This window comes from Varroa jacobsoni, unplaced genomic scaffold, assembly GCF_002532875.2.
Source record: "Varroa jacobsoni isolate VJ856 unplaced genomic scaffold, vjacob_1.0 scaffold_1274, whole genome shotgun sequence".
Lineage (NCBI taxonomy): Eukaryota > Metazoa > Arthropoda > Arachnida > Mesostigmata > Varroidae > Varroa > Varroa jacobsoni.
In genome coordinates this window covers 109843-129642 of record NW_019214176.1, presented here as the reverse complement: position 1 = coordinate 129642, position 19800 = coordinate 109843, and the positions used below count along the sequence as shown (strand labels likewise).

The 19800-nt window shown below is 40.1% G+C and overlaps 1 protein-coding gene and 1 long non-coding RNA gene across 4 annotated transcripts in view; one reads left to right on the top strand and one right to left on the bottom strand.

Moving 5' to 3' along the window:
* LOC147752402 (uncharacterized) overlaps positions 1–8427 on the top strand; it is a 64520-nt gene extending 56093 nt beyond the window's left edge. The window contains exons 2-3 of the long non-coding RNA XR_015314153.1: positions 3593–3641; positions 4719–8427. This is a non-coding gene — a long non-coding RNA (uncharacterized LOC147752402). The remainder of the gene's footprint in view (positions 1–3592; positions 3642–4718) is intronic.
* On the bottom strand, positions 7809–18450 carry LOC111268293 (uncharacterized). Of its 3 annotated transcripts, none has more exons than XM_022847194.2 (9): positions 18255–18447; positions 17732–18010; positions 16099–16271; positions 14856–15506; positions 11716–13870; positions 10907–11361; positions 10059–10317; positions 9423–9580; positions 7809–9124 (listed from the first exon to the last, which is right to left on the bottom strand). In XM_022847194.2, the coding sequence occupies exons 3-9, from the start codon at positions 16186–16188 to the stop codon at positions 8885–8887; spliced, it is 4008 nt and encodes a 1335-aa protein (XP_022702929.1). In that variant the 5' UTR covers positions 16189–16271; positions 17732–18010; positions 18255–18447; the 3' UTR covers positions 7809–8884. The 3 variants fall into 3 exon arrangements, with proteins under 3 accessions (XP_022702929.1, XP_022702930.1, XP_086827771.1); XM_086971645.1 differs by having other exon boundaries at positions 8158–9124; positions 10059–10260; positions 18255–18450; XM_022847195.2 differs by lacking the exon at positions 17732–18010.
* Positions 18451–19800: the final 1350 nt, after the last annotated feature.

Genomic DNA, 19800 nt, shown 5'->3' with positions numbered 1-19800 from the left:
TGCGATCAGTTCTTCAAAGTCACCGACAAGCAACAGCTCTAGCGTGTTAATAAACACGTACTGAAAACAGGAATGTTCGAATATTTCATAAAAATATATAGCTAAAAAAAAAATCAGGTAAATAACCCTGTAAAACAATATGATAAGAGCAAGACGGTGCGTGTATATCCTTTTCTGTCTATGTATATAAAAAGAGCATGCATCTATGCACCATTGTTCCAAAACCCTTAAATAAAGTGTCATTATTGTTTAACGAAATCATTGTTTCAGCAAGATGATTGTTGTATCTTATGAAATTTCTGTGATATTTTTATAATCTTGCATTTTCTTTTCAACTACTATTAAATACGTAATCTGAGCGTGAAATAACGATCTCTAACAATATCACAAAATCTGAATTGTAGCATCACTACTCACTGTCGATGTGACCCATGGGTTTCCTAGAGTGACCCTAGATTACGCGGCCCAATTTTTTCTAATACACGATGATTGCCAGTTACCCTATCAGTTGGATTCAGACCAGACGCTGAGCACTGAAAACATGTATATCTCTGTATTCGTGAAGTGACCTCTATGAGTTTGTTGTTGTTCCGAACACAGGAAAACGTCTCTACCTAGCGCAATTGCCTGACAAATACACTCGGAACCCTAACCTAACCGCAATAATAACATCTTTATTCAACATATGACAACCCGTAGACAAAACAGACCATCAGTATGAATGACCTTATCTATATAATACAAACTCTCTGATGTAGACAAAAGTTACCTCACGGTAAACAATCTTGCTTATCAAATGTGATACATCTATTTATCCATTTTGGTGGTTTGCACGGCGTCGGTGTGAAGCACTCGTCTTGGAAACACTGTGCTTCCTATACCCAAATTTCGTTTCGTTTTTCTCTTAATTGACGCACGTCCGTTCGTTCGTTTGTTTGTTTGTTTGTTTGTTTGCTGATTGATCAGCTATCAGTGTTGTCGCTGTCAGCTAAAGTTAGTAACCGACGACAAATCTGGAAGAATAAACAACCCCGTTTCACAGACACATAGCGACTCTATTCGTTGTCTTTTGCGACGGCATCGTGTGTGAGCACGAGCTACATGGCAGAACGTTTTCATATAACGGCTGTTCTTTGTTCCAGTTCTACATCCCGCCACCTTGTGGTATTTCCTCCTGAAGGTGACTACTCGCTGCTGGCATAGCGGCTTTTGAGCCACCGCGTTGCTTTTGACGTTTGCCTCGACGTCGATCTGATTTCATGAAAACGTCCAGTAATCTGCTATTGCTACAGCCTTCGTGAGTCTCCATTACAGGGTTCGTTTTGACGATCCAAAGTCCAAACAGGTTTACAGGCACGTATACACGACACATACTATGTGTATTAACTTGGTTGGAGTATGCGTATCAGACAGAAAATTGCGTCTTTTTATTCATTTATGTTTCCGTTAACGTCACTGTATCGTTGGTGAGAACGCGAGCTGGACCCCGTTAATAAATGCTACGTAGATGATGCTGACGGCAGCTTCAATGACGTTACATGCTTGCCGAACAGAGACGAGTGGTGACGTTGAACCTTCTGCTTATGTCATAACAGTATCCGTAGTAAGACACAATAGAAAACGACAGTCTTTTCTAGACACCGGTAATCACTAGCGAGGTCGAGCGTTTAACCAGAGTCGCTCCGATTGTATAATAAATATAATAGTTTCTGTTTCACTATACCACTTATCCCAACCATCGCGGTTATACATCGTGCCGATTTTTTAGCTGGCAAAAAACGTTGACTCTTTCAACCATTCAAAATGTAGACCAGTATGACGTCTAGAGCTAGTGGCGCGTCGAGCTGAACATTTGAATGGCTATATTGGTGCTCCTTGAACGCAACACCGTAGCTCGTCATGGGTCGCGGCAGATTATGGCCAGCAGCCATTTTAGTGGTCGAGAAGCCGTAATTAGGGATCAGATGCAATGTAAAAGATAGTTTCCAGCATAAAACTCGATATATTTATCGTGTCATGGTGACCGCCGCAGTAATAGCATACACAAACGAACCAGGCTTTCACGGGCTGAGCGCAGACTCAGCTGTTTTTATATGTATGTATGTATGTATGTATGTATGTATGACTAAATTGAAGATTCACTCAAAGACGCCATCTAACGCCCGTTTCCGTGGCACAACAGCGGGAAGGACAAGGTGCTCAGTGGCCAGCATGTACTATCGTTTGTGAATGACTTCATTCGCTCATCGCTGTGTACAGAAAAATATGTGCTTCCTTTCTTCAGAACCTCCATTCCTATCTCTTATGGTAAAAACAAAAAAAAAAAATGCTAGTTACGAAAGCTTATTGATACGAGTTACCTAAAACATGTCTGACACTGACTGAATCTATATCAAGCGAAGAACTCACGTGAAACGACCAACGAACGGTAATCGTTAACAACTAAAACAAATGTATTAGGAAAAAGACTTATTTGTCAAATGGCCACCATTATGTCATTTCCGAGCTAACACTAAAACGTTAATTACGATCTGTTATCGCCATGCTTGAGGCGGTACAGACATGTAACACAGAATAGGTGAGGTTTCGCTGCGTTCATCTGTCACAAAGATGACCCGTGACGCTGTGAAACGCCGGTACTCTACTCTCTGTTCTTACGACGATGTTTTGCCTTGAACGTATACAAGTTTATACACGCAATAATGGCACCGTTATGTCACTGTTGACGATAGCAGCAGCCTAGATAAGATAAACATGAGGAAGCATTGTTTTTACATTGTGCTCTCTACCGACGCCGTGAAGACAAAGTGAAAAGGAAAACGTAAAACATGGTACGGAAATATGTGCACGGCAAATATCTATTAGAAGCTATATTTAAACAATTTAAAACTGTAGCACTCACAGCATATTGAAATACAAATAGATGCGTCCGCCTTCATGGTTTTGGATGCTCCTGTAAATGTATGGTTACGACCTTTAGCTGACAAAACATACCTGCTGAATATATTAAGAAGTTGTAATGCAAACCATACAAATGTTGCCAGTTTTCCATCGGACAGCTGGCTCCTAACAGCAAACGAGGCGTGTCTATGTCCGGGATTTAGACCCAGCCCAGTGCACATGCCTTCCAAAGGTTTGGCAGGTAAACGCGTTACCCACTGCGCCGTTGCTGGGACACGATGTTGGTGATTTAAGAGACTATTTGAGAGACATTCTCACATGCAACTGTTGCCTTAGTACCATTTCTAACTAGCTAAGGCACTGACCACAGAAAAGGCGTATGGTCTCTCGAAAAATATACTCCACACTTTTCCATCGCTTTATGAGTTTCTGATGTGTGTCAAGCAAGTAAAAGAAAAAACCTCTCAAAGTATATTTGGGCTTTTCAAATAAGATGCATTCCCTAATAATTATAGGACTGGAAAACAACTACATTGCTGGTTGGCATTGTACGAGTGTTTATCTATGGCTTTTTCACACTTGCACGACAAACAAAATATAAGGATTGTTAGTTTGGTCTCTGTTAGCCACAAAACGTATACGGCGGTAAATCACGTCACGAAGTGATACTTATAAAGGTTACTGGTTTCAGGGTTCTGTCGTGAGGATATAATCAGGGTATCAACAAACAAAGGATCAAGGTCTGTATGTAGCACTAGTCCTTCCCGAGTCATGGTTTAAGCGTGAAGTGTAGATAAGAGTAAAGAAATCAACTACCAATTTAAATAGAAATGCTCGAAAGGTACCTTGGCCCGTACGACTCATCAGCAGCATTGAGAGTTAGTTATACGGACGGATACCTGAAATATTTTGCACCGATGATGTATGTATAGATAGTACAACCCTCTGTCATAGAGTGACCTATCAAATCAACAATTACCATAGACAGACGATTTTCATCCGTTTCTAAGGCGGGCAGTAAAGAGAGACGCTGTGAGAGAAACAGTTGTACAATGAAAGGCAAAAACAATGACGATAAAAATCCATTTAACTTCCTTCAACCTACTGGCGCATTCACTTTGGGCACCTGCCTTGAAACACAGCATATCAGGTATACGTCGTTGATGAATTGGTTTTGCAGACGATTTTGCATACACAGTAATGCTTTTGTACCACAGTGTTCCTTCAAGCCTCTCAATAGCTTAAATTCGTTCTATCGGTAAGGACATCTCGGACCGGACGAACGAACACACACGCTTTATTAGAAAGAAAGATACAGTCGTCAGCAGCAACATTCTTCGCTGAAACGAAAGACGCGCTTAAGCAATTATTTTGAATAGATGGATGTAAAATATAATCGAATAAACTATGATTACTGTAATATTACTATTAGTAGTTTGTTTTCACTCAACTTCCTCAGGGGCATTCGTTGAGATCCCTTGTTGCAAAAGGAACAACTACAAATGCGGACTTTTATAGAGAGCTCGATCAGTGTGAAAAAATATCAGTGAACCGTTACTTACCGTGCAGATACGTAATCAGTAACAAGTGGGGAAAAAAGCGAATCCTATTTTACCCGGCTTTCAACTAGAATATACAAACAAATAGAATGTTATTCTAACAACACAAGTCCCTAACCACTTTATGAAGTTCTTTAATACTGCCCATCGAAATACAAAAGACATGATTTTTTTTCTTCGTGTTTCTTTCATGCTCGTGATGTTTTTTCATCAAGTTTTTTTGTTTTTTTTTTTTTTTTTTTTTTTGTTTATGTATAGGAAATTCAATTCGTTCCACGCGGCAGGATATCGATGGATGCGTATGCATGGCTCTCCACAAATAATTTCTCACACGTCCACCGCAGTTAGAAAATGCAGTTACCCTCATAGTAAAAGTGAGAAAATTGTATAGAAAAATTTTAGAGAACACTTAGCGATAGATGATTGCTTAAAAGAAACCAGAGCTAATAAATAAACCAGAGCTAAATAATGCCGATAGTATTACACTTTTGATATCGTCTAAAATATAACTATCGGTATACGAACAAATATTTGATATGTACGAATCGGGTTCAATATTAGCATTTTGCTAATGCGGCACGGTTACAGGTAGAAAATTTTAGAAATTTTTTACAATTATATTCCACGCATTTTTCACTTCCTGCGGGAAAATCACGCGGGGACACGGGGCAAATCTGTATGATCAAATCAAGCGTCAAGCTGATAACTTGGTAATATTCTGTTTCTATGACAATTTGCCCATCAAGCTTTCTAGGGTAACTCAGCTAACTGGACTGGATGGGTCCAATAGATTTAGTCAATTATTTGCCGAATTTTTTTCTGGTTAACTGACCTTCATTATATATTGCTATACCTTCATTGATCGATTGTATCTGCGTCTATACAGTGTAACCGAGATAACGGACTTCTTCCAAAAATGCCTGTAACTATCTTATATTGAAGTGAAAACACGGTTCTCCTCGCGAATCTTCTGTCTCGTCCCAAACGTTGTCTAAAATGGACGCGAGTAGCATTGGCAAGGCAAGCCTTTCAGCAGAAACATCCTCCATTTGGTAACCAAGTGTAATATATTTTATGAACATTGAATTATGTCTTTATAACACTTGAGTACTGCACGTACCTGTGACTACTTGCAGCGGAAACATTGTATGCGAGTAAATTTGTAACAATGAACTGGTAAGGCAAAGCTGGCGACAAAGGAGAAGGAAGCTTGAAGGTATAAAATAAATATTTTAGTAAAAGATTGAGGCATGACAATTTGGATCCACTTCAAACAGACATATTAAAGAAGCACTATTTTGAAGACGCTCGAAAAGGAAGTCTAAAAACGCGGTCATGGATGGTTACGACCACGTCATCGCAGCCAGAAATACGTAAAGTACTACCAGTTAAGCCCTAAAGGCCTAGAGATTTTTACGCCTTGGAAAACGAAGGGTGATCTTTTTCAATAGCGCAGGGCGCTATGAGGCTGAGTTCGCATTCGTTGCCTTTATTCTCGTACAGCCTATATCTTCGTTTGTTACTTTGATCTATCCGCTTACTAAACTGACCCATTGTTTGGAATTGAATCGAAACACAATATCTTGCCTAGGGCTTTGACGACCGTTCTTCATAATGCGTTTTGATGAACATCTCCTTTCAACAACAATTGTAAACATGTCAGTGCAGCTTTATTATTTCATCTAATTCTGCATGATATCACACATAAATATACCAAGTACGACACGACGACAACAACAACAACAACAACAAAAGCACCCCCCGACCCGCCTAATCCATAAAAGAGATATCGCCAGTCTAACAGTAAGTGTGCGAAAACGAAATGATCTTTCTGTTTTTTTACCACTTACATGAAGTTACCCGTCCCCATCGATGAATTTTGTAATAATGGACTTCACTTATGTATATATATATCTTTTCGGCCGGCTCTCGGTTATCTCTAGTGTAAAGGAATAATTCTAGAAAACAGCTACTTAAATCTATTGTAAAAGAAAAAAAACAATGCAAAAAAGCTATCGTATCATAGAAAGATGTTTCCATAGGCGCCATGTTCACAGTGGTTGACATTGGGCACCATGCGTGAGCTTCGAGGGCTCACTTTGTCAGCTGTTCCAATTTGAGCTCGATGTTCTGCATGTGTACGACTGCTCCGCAGGCATGACCTTTTCAGAATCAGAATATCGTACTTTGCGAACTACAGGCAAACATAGATAAGTATTGAAAATGACTTTTTGACCACAACTTTTTCGTTATTATAAAAGTTCGCCCCCTGCCCGCTTGCTTGGGGCAAATAGACAATTGTTGACAAATAGCGAGCATTCAAATTTGAACGCTTACTGGCTTCTATTTGCAGGTACATGTATGCAGTGTTTCTTGCCTAAACATGGATCTAAAAGCTATCGCAGAAGATTACGCACAGAACCCATCGCTACTAAACAATACATTTTCTCGACTTCACAAGCACCTTAAGTCTAACGGAATACAGCACAATTAACTTTAGCAGTTGTGCTATTAATGACTCAGTAGTTATAAACGGAGTAAGTAATCGATGAAGCCATTTAGATTTTAAAAAGTTCCCGGGTCAAGAGTTTCTGTTAATTAGATTGGTTTTTATAAAACTAACTTTATCAAGCTATTTATAGCGAGTCATTTTTATTAGGCTTTTAGGTCGTAGATCAGTTGACACGGTACGCTCAAATGATATCAACCGGCTTAAACTTAATTTTTTTTTTTAATCGAAACTCCTTATAGAGTGAACTCTCTTCCATTTCGAGATATCAATTTATAGAGCGTTCGCCAACGGGCCTATCCTGATCACTTTTGGCCAACTATCTCGATGAAAACAAAATAACACCAGTGCCGTTAATTAATTCACCTAAATATAAGGTAGCCGATAGCATAACGACGCATTTCTATTAGCCGAATCGGATTTCTGCGTAGCAGACAGGCGCTACAGGGGATGATCTCGTAAACACTTCGCTAGCTTCTGCTAAGGCGCAAACGATTAGCCATGCCCTATGTCGTCTACTTCTGATATCGCTATGTAGTGTACCGGTCACACGGTTCTAGCAGACGAAAGACACCGGTCGCGTCTCATGCATAACATCCTATACGTAAATATAGTAATAATAAACAGTTGAGACATGCCGAAGTGTTTACGCACGCCTACATCAAGTCCTTGAATATTGCCGATCTATATTTAGTATAGTTGCAATAGATTTAGTAGATCTTAACCATAACAGCATTGTTACTGGAAGATTTACGTCTAAGTAAAATTGTATCATGGACAAAGGTCTTCCCACTTGCCTTCCATTCAGTACCGCTATAGAATATGTAAAACTTCACAAGTCTTCTCAGAGGAGCGGGTGCAAATCGGTATTTATTAAGAGCAAATTTCAGTTGAGGATCATTGCAAAACGATATAAAGATCTATATTTTAGCGTAACAATGTTTTTCGAAATAAGTGTCCCATTTCAGCATTATTAGTTATTAGTAATAGTAAAATATTCGCAAAAATTAACACAAAGCTTATAACAATGACTATTGTTAATTCTTAGATGATTTGATTATCTCTACCTCCTGCTGACGCCAGTTTCGTGCGAATACAACAGCGTTTTTGGAGACAACAATTAGCACGGAAACAGAAAATAGAAATTAACGGGATAGGACAGCCCGATCAAATAAAAACAGCGGAGAGTAAATCAATCATTATTAAATATTCTTTAATTTATATTTCATAATGTTGTTAGCCTATTTTTAGGTTACGTGTATAATTTAAAATTGCGCACTGCATTTCATATGTTGTCATTTATTGCTTGTCAATGGTCCTCTGGTAGCTTTACCCTACCTATTAATGTCGTCCAGGTATAAAATAGTAATGTCGCGCAGTGCATATATATATATATATATATATATATATATATATATATATATATATATATATATATATATGGATTGACTCATAAAATTTGAGCAAATCCAAACAGATAAAATGTTCTCAAGCACGTTCCTCATCTTCACTAAGCAGATTGCATGGAATTATTTATTTTTCATTATGATCTATTTTAAGCACCATTTATAATCGTACGTAATTGGCCATCATTCAGTATAAAAAACAGTAAATGATGGCAGAACAAATACAATATACCTGTAAAAATGTCTCCGGCACGTTTGTCGGTGCCGGCGGACCTTTAAGAATGACAGTAATTTGAGTAACGATAGGCAAGACATATTAGCAAGCAACACTCAAGTCAATTGCTAATATGACTAGAACCTTATATCGCCTATGTAAAGCATGTAGATATAGCTTGACACCGTAAAAAAGATAGCTGTACGTCAATTTAGTCGCATTTCTAACATGTCCCGTTACCTTTACAGCAGTCAATATTAGAACCAACTACCTAGTTTACGACGAGTGATTCTTATCACCGACTCTTAAACCTCATCTCAACGTTTAGTCTGAACTCCTCCTTAAGGAAGGCTTTTTTGAAGTCGATGCGCTTCGTAGCACTATTTGCTACGTAAGCGAACGCGGTTCTTAACGACTCGTTTTGCAGGCTATCCGTAGCATCCCAGACTACACTGTTTGGCAATGTGCGAGCGAAATAGGTAGTCATTTTTGGTACAATTTGGTGGCTGAGAGCAAGGACACCGCTGGGATATGTCTACGAAAATATGGGAACAAAGAAACCAGGAATACTTATTCTAAATCAGTCGTTTAATGACGAGCACAACCCTCCCTGTGACGGCGCAGCGATAGTGCATAAAATTCTAAACCTAAATTTCTCTACACAACAAGGCCAATAAAAAAATTAGAAACAAATCATCTCGTTGAAACCGAGCAGCCTACGGCGCGTAAAGCCCGCAATTTATCTATGTTATGCTCACCTGCATGCTAACCGTCTATTTCCCATTAGATAATTTTCTTTATTCAAGCAGTAAGATTAGCCAAAGCCAACTTACCGGAAGCTTATATTCAGCCGTTATGCAAGCAACCCCGCTAAAACGTGAGATTTTCAAGAAGGCAAGGCCCTGAAGCTCATCCCAGTTTTTCGTCTTATTGTTGTACACGTACATTCTGGGATCCTGATCGTCCTTGAACACCACCTCCTCAACAGCCACTAATCGCAAACATCATAAGGCATAATGAGTTAATATAGAAGAATATCTTCAAGGCAAACTCTATCTACAACGCATGCAATCAAAGCGTATACCTATAGTCTGAGATGATTGTTGCGGGCTCAGCAGTCTGTAGCACGGTTCACTGGCTGGAAACCGTTCAGTTGAATTTTACTGGTCTCACAATTCCAGAAACAAATTGAATTCTAGGTATGTCAATGAAAGACTAAGATACTATGATTATATATCTATATGCGCGTAATAACAATCAACTTTGTCAGCTTCAATTTTCCGCGTGAAGGCTGTCTCCCCCTAAATTCTTTTTGTTGTTGTGTTTCTGTGTACAAAACCTACGCACTCAAACGATGCTAACACAAAAATGCTTCAGGAGTTATCCAGGCGATACATCTCAGGCGAATCTAAGGGAACAGAGTCATTGATTAATAATGATTTTATCTTTGGAGCTTCAAACTTTCTTACCATTTTGCATTTCGTCTGAAGCTGGTCCTACTGGCTTATTGGGCTCGACTTTTCTCGCTTCCAGGGTGACGATGCTTTTGAAGTCATTGCTGAGTTTTTCATGCGTCGCGTGAAACTTGAACGTAGCTCGAAATAATCGACCTGGTCGGAGCACGGAATCCAAGCCGACCCAAATGGAAAGTCGGGATGCATAGGATATGATCTTCGTGTTGTGTTCAATTAAGTGGTGACATATCAGTGGATGATTTTCGTTCAGTGTCTACAAATGCCGAGCAGGCATTGTTAACCAGTATTAGTAAGTAAATTCGCGGAACTTTCTGATTTCCTATTTAATAGGAACTAACAGACGCTTGCCTGTCTTAGTGCGTCAGATAATAATAACAATAAAACTACGCCTACTGACCAATTTAAGCTTGGTCTCGTTTATCTTTTTTGAAGTAGCTTGCACGAGTTGAACACATTCTTACCGGAACGGCTCAAAATCAAGATTTTTTTTTTCTTTTTTCTTTTTCCCGTCCGCTCAGAAAAACTATATGCGAATTTTGCGCAGAGATATGGCCGATGATATCGACGCAAGTTAAATGTTCCTGTCACATCTTTCATCATATTGTTATTTTCGTCCTAAAAATTACGGCTAGAATAAAGACGTGTGCTGGAAAAACGGAAAAATTTTGAAGTTCTGAAAAGCTATACTAGTACCACACTAACCATCGTTCTAGCAAATACTAGCCCGAATAGCTTGGCCAGGTTAGTCATAAATTAGAATTTGAATTTCATACTGCTATAATCACTATTATGAACTTTAATATTATTAATAATAATTCCAATAGCCCAATATAAAATCTTACATCGTGCATGGTGATTTTTGCTCGGCCATCAGTGCGCCGACTAACGCGGAGGTAGCCCGAACATAAGTGCTTCCAGTGCATGTTCTCGTCGGCAACGTACAATAATCCTGGCACAATGCAGAGGACGACATCGTTTGTGCCAGATCCTGGAAGATTGCTCTCATTTGATTGATAAATAGCATTTTGCACAGACGACGGCCTCAGCAAAGGGCGAGACCAATCGTCAGTAACTCGTTGAAAAATGGTCGATTCTATGTGAGCTCTTTGACCGGCTTCTGCAAACGAGTTTAAAGGATCTTCGAACACTACTGGTTTTGGGTTGGCTTTCTCTTTGGTAAGTGAGATTGAATCAGCACTGCGAACCGCAGGCTGTTGTTGTGCGATTACCGATTTTTCACTGTTCTCCCCCTTCGTTTCCGCATGCGTCGATAAAAAAGCATGCAACTCATTTATTTCTGCAATACAACGGCATGAACAGCATTTTAGAGTTGTGTATATGTATATAACGGGCCGGAAAGGAGCAACAAAAGGAGTTTGGTAACCTTGAGCAAGGGTCCAGTTGTGATTTTTATAGGATCTTCTAGCTAAGACCCTATCATTAAGAAGGAAAGCGTATACCTATCACCATTTCTGTGCACAAAGGTTTCTATACCGTTATTTGCTTTTTTGGTAAACAACGCCCAATATTACAGTAGCATTTTCAAGCACAAGAGAACAAATAAAAGGAAACATACTTATTGAAATAAGCACCGAATATATTCATTATTAAATTATCCAAAAATGTAGAGAAGTTTAAGTTTAAGGCTCACCGGATTTCTCTGTTGGCTTAACGTTGCTGCCGCGGTCGAGGGTGATGCAAGGTGAGTTGAGCTCTGTTTGTGGTGCTTCGCTATGTCCGAGCGACGCTGAAGGCGCGGATGTTGCTTCTAAAGCAACTGCCGGGACCATCACGGCGGGGTCTAGGTTGTCCTCTTCAGAATATTTTTTATCGTTGCAAACTTCTGTACCGTCGTCGGATCCGTCATCATCGACAACTTTGATATCTTCTTCGTTAATTACGTTGCCGTCATCTTCGTCGCTTCTGTCATCATTGGATGTCTCCTGTTTCATAGCTGGAATCACTTCCTTATTACCGTCAGCAACATGATCAGCATCATTAATGGCAAGGCCATCGGTATTCACAAGCTTTTCCTTGACCGCTCTCGCGTTTGGTTTGTTTGCCTGGGGTGCGCTGATTATCGGCAACGGCCACGAGGATATGCCCACCTTCCGACAACCAAACGACTCAACGGTTCCTGCTGTTAAAGCTCTGTTATCTACAGCAGCATCAGTATCTTTAATGCGCATCTGCCGTTGCAGGGCTTTGATTATGGCCAAGACGGTGATGCAAGTCGACGGATTGTTAAAGCGGAGCTCGAAGATCTCAGCCACGGGTTTGCCGCTGGCGTAATCCTCAACTCCCCATTGAATGCTCTTGCTATCGAAGCTGACGGTGAACGTCATCAATATTGTGAGATAGTGATTCAGACACACGGTTTCGGGCTTCGTGTTTGTCGTCATAACGAGTCGTGGCAGATATGTAGTGGAACCTCGACGGATTCTAAAAGTACCGCTAGCCACATCAAACCACTGATCCATTTTAAAGCGGCGCAAGTGCGCTTCCGACTTAGCAACGACAACCTCAATCTCTTTGTTGGAACCCGGAGTACCGAAAGCTTTTGGAAGCTCGGGCATCTTACTGATCTGTGATTCACTCTGAGCAAAGTTGAAGAAGGGACATTGATCAGTTATTCCCAAACGCTTGGTCAGATCAGATGCCGTAGCTAATGTAGTTTGTTCGCTTTGACTCTCATAGGCTTTTTCATACCAGGCTGCACAAGGCGGAGTTTGTATTCGGTTGTAATATATGTTCAACCCATCGAACGTTGGCCGGGTCGTTGTGGACGTTGTAGGAGCATATTTAGTAGGATTCCACGCAAAAGGTACACTCTTCCTGTCTGAGTCCGCTAACGCTCCTGAACGATGTTCTGGTGCCACATCAGACGGCCAAATCGGTTTCGCTAGCGAAGGCACAGCCGTCGATGACGCATCAGAAGATCTAGATGCATCATGTTTAAGAGAAACATCAAGTGTTTCTTTTGACGCCGCACACTCGGACGCAGATTTGGAGCGAACGCTTAAGGCATCTCTTTCCATAGGAGCCGCAACACTCGTGTTCACTGTGGTAGCTTTTCGTTGTCCTGAACTTGCGCTCTTGTGTACTTCGTCTTTGAAGGCTGATGACGTTTCAAAAATGGAACAATTGGCGGTGTCTTTGCTCTTTGTGCTTGTCGCTATCGCTTTCGGAGCTTTACCTGTAGTCCTGTCTGCTGGTGAAATGTTTGGAGCTTCTTTAATAATGCTTTTGTCTTCTAAGACCTTCACTACGTTTAGGGCAACTTTTGTGGCAGTTTCAACCGTCTTCGCAGCCATTGCTGCCACCTCTTCCTCAAGCCATGCTACTTCGAGGTTAGCGTTCTTTTTTAGCTTGTTGTTCGGTGTGGCCGAAGGGACTGAAATTGTCTTTGACGTCTTTGCAATAATTGACGACGCTTTATCTGGTATCTGGCCAACTTTGGGCTTCTTGGCTACTACTAATGGTTTTGATGCGATGTAAAAAGCTTCTGAGGAGCCAGAAGCAGTAGACGGTGTTGTCTTTTGTGTAGTATCCGTACCGGAAAATGTTGGAATTGCGAAGGCCGATTTGCTTGAGGTTGTTAAGGACGGCTGAACTTTTTTAGTTAGCTCTTGCGTTCGGAGATTTGCGCCAGCGTCAGCTAAAACTTTCAGTAAAATCTTCATCAAACGCGAATTAGCGAGGTGATAGAAGGTGACGAAGTAGCTCGTACCATTAAGGACCGTCATAATTGATTCGACAATGTCGCCTCTCTTATTCACCAGTACGTCCATTTTGGAATCGATCACCTGCGTTCAACGCGCATAACACAGACGAAGAATGGAAAACTGTCATAGTGGCTAACAATACGCCGTTGCCATGAAACGAACAAACGCATGCCTGATAAGGAAAAGTGCCGCAACGTTTCTACGCGAGACGTGACCCCTTACAATCACAGAATTAATTTGCAAGTAATCACAGGTGTTATCTTGCGACAATGTAGGTAAATAGGATTCAGCTGATAACAGATTTCACTCTATCGTAGATAAAAAAAAAACTATTGCTATATATCTGTATCATCACACTATTGGCATGTCTTGTTTTGAAATCGTGAAATGATTGCTCGAGGCAGGTATAAATTGCTAAAGTTCTATAAATTAGTTAAGTTTGATTAAGTGGAAACAGACATTATAAATCATGAATATAATTGATACGAACCGCAGATTATAAAATCAGCGGACATCTTTGATGTGTGTTAAGGACACGATATTAGCAATAAGTATCATAATAGTTTTCGAAAAAGTAGGCCAAACAGGATGATTTCCCAATACTGCTTCCAGCAGAACGACTAAAAAGAAAAACTTTAGTAACGTATATCATGCTTGATTTTTCATTCTCTAATCTCTCTCTAATGGAAATCCGCTCTAAATGCTAATCGACGGTGGACAAAAAATGGTTGAGTTAATTGAAGTAAAATGTCTGTTACTTTTATATTCTTACGAAGGAATATAACTAACACTGCCCGACAGTTGAATAAGACGAAAATGTTTGCTTATCCTTCAATACCAGAGCACTAATTCCTATAAATTTCAATTGAACGGTATACAGTGCAGTGTAAAATAACACGTATCCTCCACAAATGTTTCACTCATAATGCATTAAACGATTCCAATGCGGTTTAAATTGTTGAAAGGCTCAAACAACTTAACCTGTATAACATGATATATTGGCTAACGTGAAAAACATGGTCCTTTAAGGTTTGCTAGTTTCTATAGTGACGTAATTCGAAATTACCTGTTTCAGTCTACCGACGTGGGTAATAAAAAAGTACCCCACTGTGGTTTCCTCATGGTTTGGGCCGGTATGCTCGATGAAACACTCAATACTTCCATCGACCCAGTCACCGGGTGGAAACATTTTGTCTTTACAAGGTACTCGCTTAAATCGAATAGCCCTGCTGCTGAACACGAGCCTCGTTGTTGGGGTAAAGGTCTTCTCCGTGGACAGTTTCTCAGGTCGAGCTCCCTGAGCACCTAGGCCTAGATTGAAGCACGAAGAATCACCGTACTTTCGGTTAGCTGCTGTTTTTGAGTTCTGTGATTGCTGCTCCTGCTGCTTCGTATGAATTTGCTTCATTTCCTCGCCCATGATACGTGTTTCATTCGAGGTTTGAAAAAAATCGCCTTCGATGGCGTTCAACTTGACGGGATCACTAGCGATTGAAGTCGTATCTTTCGAAGCAGGAAACCCGGCTGATGTCTGACTGCTTTTAGTGCTCGATAGCTTTTCTAAAAATTGGAGTTGCTGGACAATCATCTGATGCATAATGCGCGACTCAAATTTGCGAATGTGTCCTTCTAGGCGGCCTACATGCTGTTCTATAATTTTCATATTGTTTTTCACGGTTGCAGTGTTCTCTTCAATGCCTTTCTGAGTCATCACTAGCTGAAATAGGCCGAGCGCAGAATAATCAGATTAAACAATTGAAGTAGAGAGTGATTTTAAAGTTGTTGGCGCCTTCCTTCCGGTTAGTAAAAATGTAGTTTGACGTTATGAGAGATTTCTGTGTTCTTGATTCAACGATCCTCTATCGGAAAACGATAGACCTAGATGGACCTCTAACCCGATTTCCCAAACGGCTGAGAAACAAAGACATTTCGATAGCGTTTTAACTTTGTCGAAGTAATAATGCAGAACCACAATAGACTTAACCACAAACAAGTTACCAGGCTTTAATAATAAATCAAGCGTGCAAAAAAAGATTACTATAAGAAGGACACTAGTGTATATGTTTTAGTGGATATTTTTAATTTATTATTTCGAAACGAATGTACTAGCGAGGAAACAAACTTTTTTAGATTATTGCCAGGTATCAATGGACGCTATCTAATAACTACATAGTTTGCTGACTAATGGTCTCAGGTCAACGATGCTCATTATTAGTAATTTTAATTACGTCTGTTATTTTAGCGAATAGAGCTTACTTAGTATTGACACCAGGCTGATTTACTGTACGTATATTAGAAAAGATTCATACCTCTTGAAGAAGACCTTGTACGTTAGACATCCAATGACGTGCGCTGGTCTCCCTGGCGTGCTTGTTCACGTCAGTGCTTTCGGGGTTCATTTTCGTGAAAATCGATCTTTGCTATATCTATATGTCGTCGTTTTTAATCCGTAATTACGTGTCTACCTATGAAGTTATTTTTGCTAAAGAACAAACGAGACAGAAGTTTTTCACTCGTAATCCACTTAAGCCAAGGTTATAGCATACGATTATTTTTGTTATAAGTGCCCAATAAAGTGGACGTTACGTGGTAAAATATCTGAGTAGGTGCACGGTGGCAACATCTTATACATAAAATGCATCTTACAGCAAAGAAAAACTGTGCAATAATTGAATGGCTATTTCAAAAATGATTCATCTAATAAATTAGTACTCACTCGATGCTTGGATAGACATTTCTTTGTTCTAGTGCGAACAAAGTTTTTTAGTCTTTTAGTTTTTTAGACTCCATAGTTCAGTAACTTGAGCAAGCTTGCCCTCAGGCAAGCGACGAACATGCATTGAGTACAGCACGTACATTGTCGTGGCAAAAAAGTTGAATTTATTGTAGCGATTAAAAAGGCAAAGTTCATATTTGCTGAATCGTGAGCTAGCTGTAGTGTATAATAACAATTTGGAAACATTCAGAAAGTTTAAACTAGGAGGAATCCGTGCATTCAAGCCGCAACAATACGATACCTATAGTACAATGATCATCAACTATATAATAGCATAGAGATTGTTATTTTCGATATATTGCACTGCTTCGTACGTCTCGAATGGCAAGTTACGGCGGGATTTGGCCGTGTGCTTTATAACTTGAGCGCTGGTTCAACGTAACGCGAACACCCTACACAAACTTCGTAGTCTTTGCCTCTGTAAAGCTGCAGGGTCCAGGGTCCTTTCACTAATCTATGACCCCACTTCAAGCAAATATCGCTGCATTACGTATACGACAATGAAGTTTCCCGACTTCCGACAACCACTCATGCAGTAGTCGGCTCCTTAGAAACGCGGTTATATCTGATGGACAACAGGCTAAACGACATACGAGGGCCACTGAGGCATACCGTCATGCCGTTGTTGACTCTATCATGGCGCTAGTCGCAGGTGGAAGAATAGTCTGGGTGGGCGCGATGCACTGCTTATCTATAGTGAGGCCTTCGGCCTTGCCCTGGCCCAAATAGACCATTAGGTCTATATACAGCATAAACTCTATATGGTATATAATGATGTTAGCTGAACAAACTGACTCCGAAGACACCTGCTTTATGCTGTATGGTTTATGGTAAGCCAACGATATGTACAATGAGCATGAATAAATGTACTAGCGCCGTCAGGAAAAAAAAGTAGATCATCTGATTATTACTGCCCAGTTGTTTACATGGTGTTTCTTATAAAGCATTTGCTAATTCAATGATAAATGTGTGTTAATGAAGACTGCAGATATGTTTTCGGCGAAATGATATCTTTGAATGAGTCATCATTTAATGTTTATTTGCTTACTTGTTAGCCTGATACATTGCAACATGTCAATCTATGCAGTCCGGTTGCTAAGCAATATACGCGCATGCCGTGACGTAAAACGAGCGATTATTAACTTTTGGAAAATTAAAAAACTTACGTGAGAAAATTGAGAGCCGAGTTTTATCGATGTATAGCGTAAAAACTGTGAGAAAACCTCCCCTAGTGGAAATAAGACAGAATTTTGCTTATGCAATTTTGCTGCCTATAGGGTCGACGGAGTATGTCTGAACACAAGTCAGCATCCGAAGATCATAGTGACCAAATGTAGAAGGTTACGGTTCTACGCTGATCATCACGTTGTGTTCAGATCTACGCCCTCTTATCTCGTTTGAACTTCAGAAACAAGCACACTTCGCCCCCGTGCGTTTCCTCATAGCTGTAATGATTGTATGCACAGGTTGTATGAAATTCTACATAAGGATAGACTTCTTAGAATAACTGCAGTGTCACATACGTGATCAGCATATTGCATTCTCTATGATACAATTATGTGTTCTATTCTATTTCAGCCGGCCATATCTAGCTATACGTTGAGCTTGGTCGGTTCCTTCTATGCCCCTTTTCAAAAGCGGTCATATAAACGCTCTTCACAACGCGCCATTTTCACTGAAGACACATACCTTTCTAAAAGTAGCAGAAAAAATTGTAGCCTTATGACACACGCATGATACACTTCATCGACATGACAAGTCCGTCGAGTCGCCGAACTAATGGGTGCCGTTTGGTCGAGCGCGCGCCGCCATAATGCAAAGGAGGCGTCTTGTACGTTTTGATACTGAACGCCCACGTGCATTATCGGCGTCCATGGATAGCATCGGCAGTGGAGCTTGTTACATCTTATTAAGGAATCACATTAGCGCACGTAGCGGTCACATCGTACACGTACATTTGGAATCACAGCGAGAGAAATCACGATTACTTTTGCTTGTCGCATGCTGCTGGATCTCAAGAAATAACCAGCCATTCATGTGGTTCCCCTGATAGTGTAATGCTAATGTAGTCACTGGCCAGGTCTAAAATATGTAAACAGATAATGTAGGTTGAAACCTTGCGAAGATACGCTTTGTCTCGTCCTGGAAAAGGCCTGCCGTCAGAAATAATAATGCCTACCGTCAGTTTCAAATACAAAATATTTTCCTGTTCTCCATTCATATGCCGTTATATTGTCATCGACTAAAGGGTTTATCTTATCGGCGCCAGCTTTGTATACTGAACAGGTAATTTCGGGTAGCCGAAAGACTGAATCTGAATTCTGATGTAGACAACTGAAAATGATCCGTCTATTGGCCAGTCAGTTTTTTGCCTACATATAATAATAGTATGCCTTGCTCTTTTGGCCAAACACCAACATTGACTCATGGTGGCTAGACATACACGATGGAGTCCATGCATCGTTTCTCATAGAAGCGGCCGGTTGCGGCGGCAATTTTCGCTTCATTGGTTAATTAGTCGATAAATGAAGTTAAATTTAATTCTCTTTCAAACAAGTAATTTAATGGAAGTTATTACTTTTTATATCAGCAACAACGTGAAATGAACCAAATTTCGGTACCCAAAAATTGAGCAAATTTATTCATATTGAGCGAATTGATGAAATATTACATTGAAGCGTCTATCATCTATCAAAAGCAATGGAAATCCAAAACAAGTCGACTGTTGGTGGGCATAATTAAGGCTCAAATATGATGATTGTACTTTGGCTTTCGTTCTGCAAATGATTCAGATGTCTCTAGGCTGAAGTAGGTAGTAATAATTTTAAACAGGTTTCTTATAAGCGCAGAGGCGCTCGTTGGAGTCAGGATGATCACGAGGTAGATAACGAGGTAACTTGACTATTTCGTAAAAATGGTGCCATCACATTATAATTCGTTGCCCCAGAAGTACACTTTTGTCGTTAACTATATTTTAATTCAGCTCGTGTAAATATTTAGTTAGTGCTATATTTAGCTTTAAACCACTTCCCCTTTCCAAATCTGATCGTTTCCTATGTACCGCGTTCCTGCGCGCACAAAATATCTACTTACGACCTTAAAGGTTTTATAATTGGTGTTCAATTAAAAAAAAGCTGTTGTTAGGTTTAGAAAAATATTTCTTACAATCAAAAATTATTATGGCGGCACACATAATTGGCGGTTCCTTGATATTCTTAAAACGACATCCCTTAAC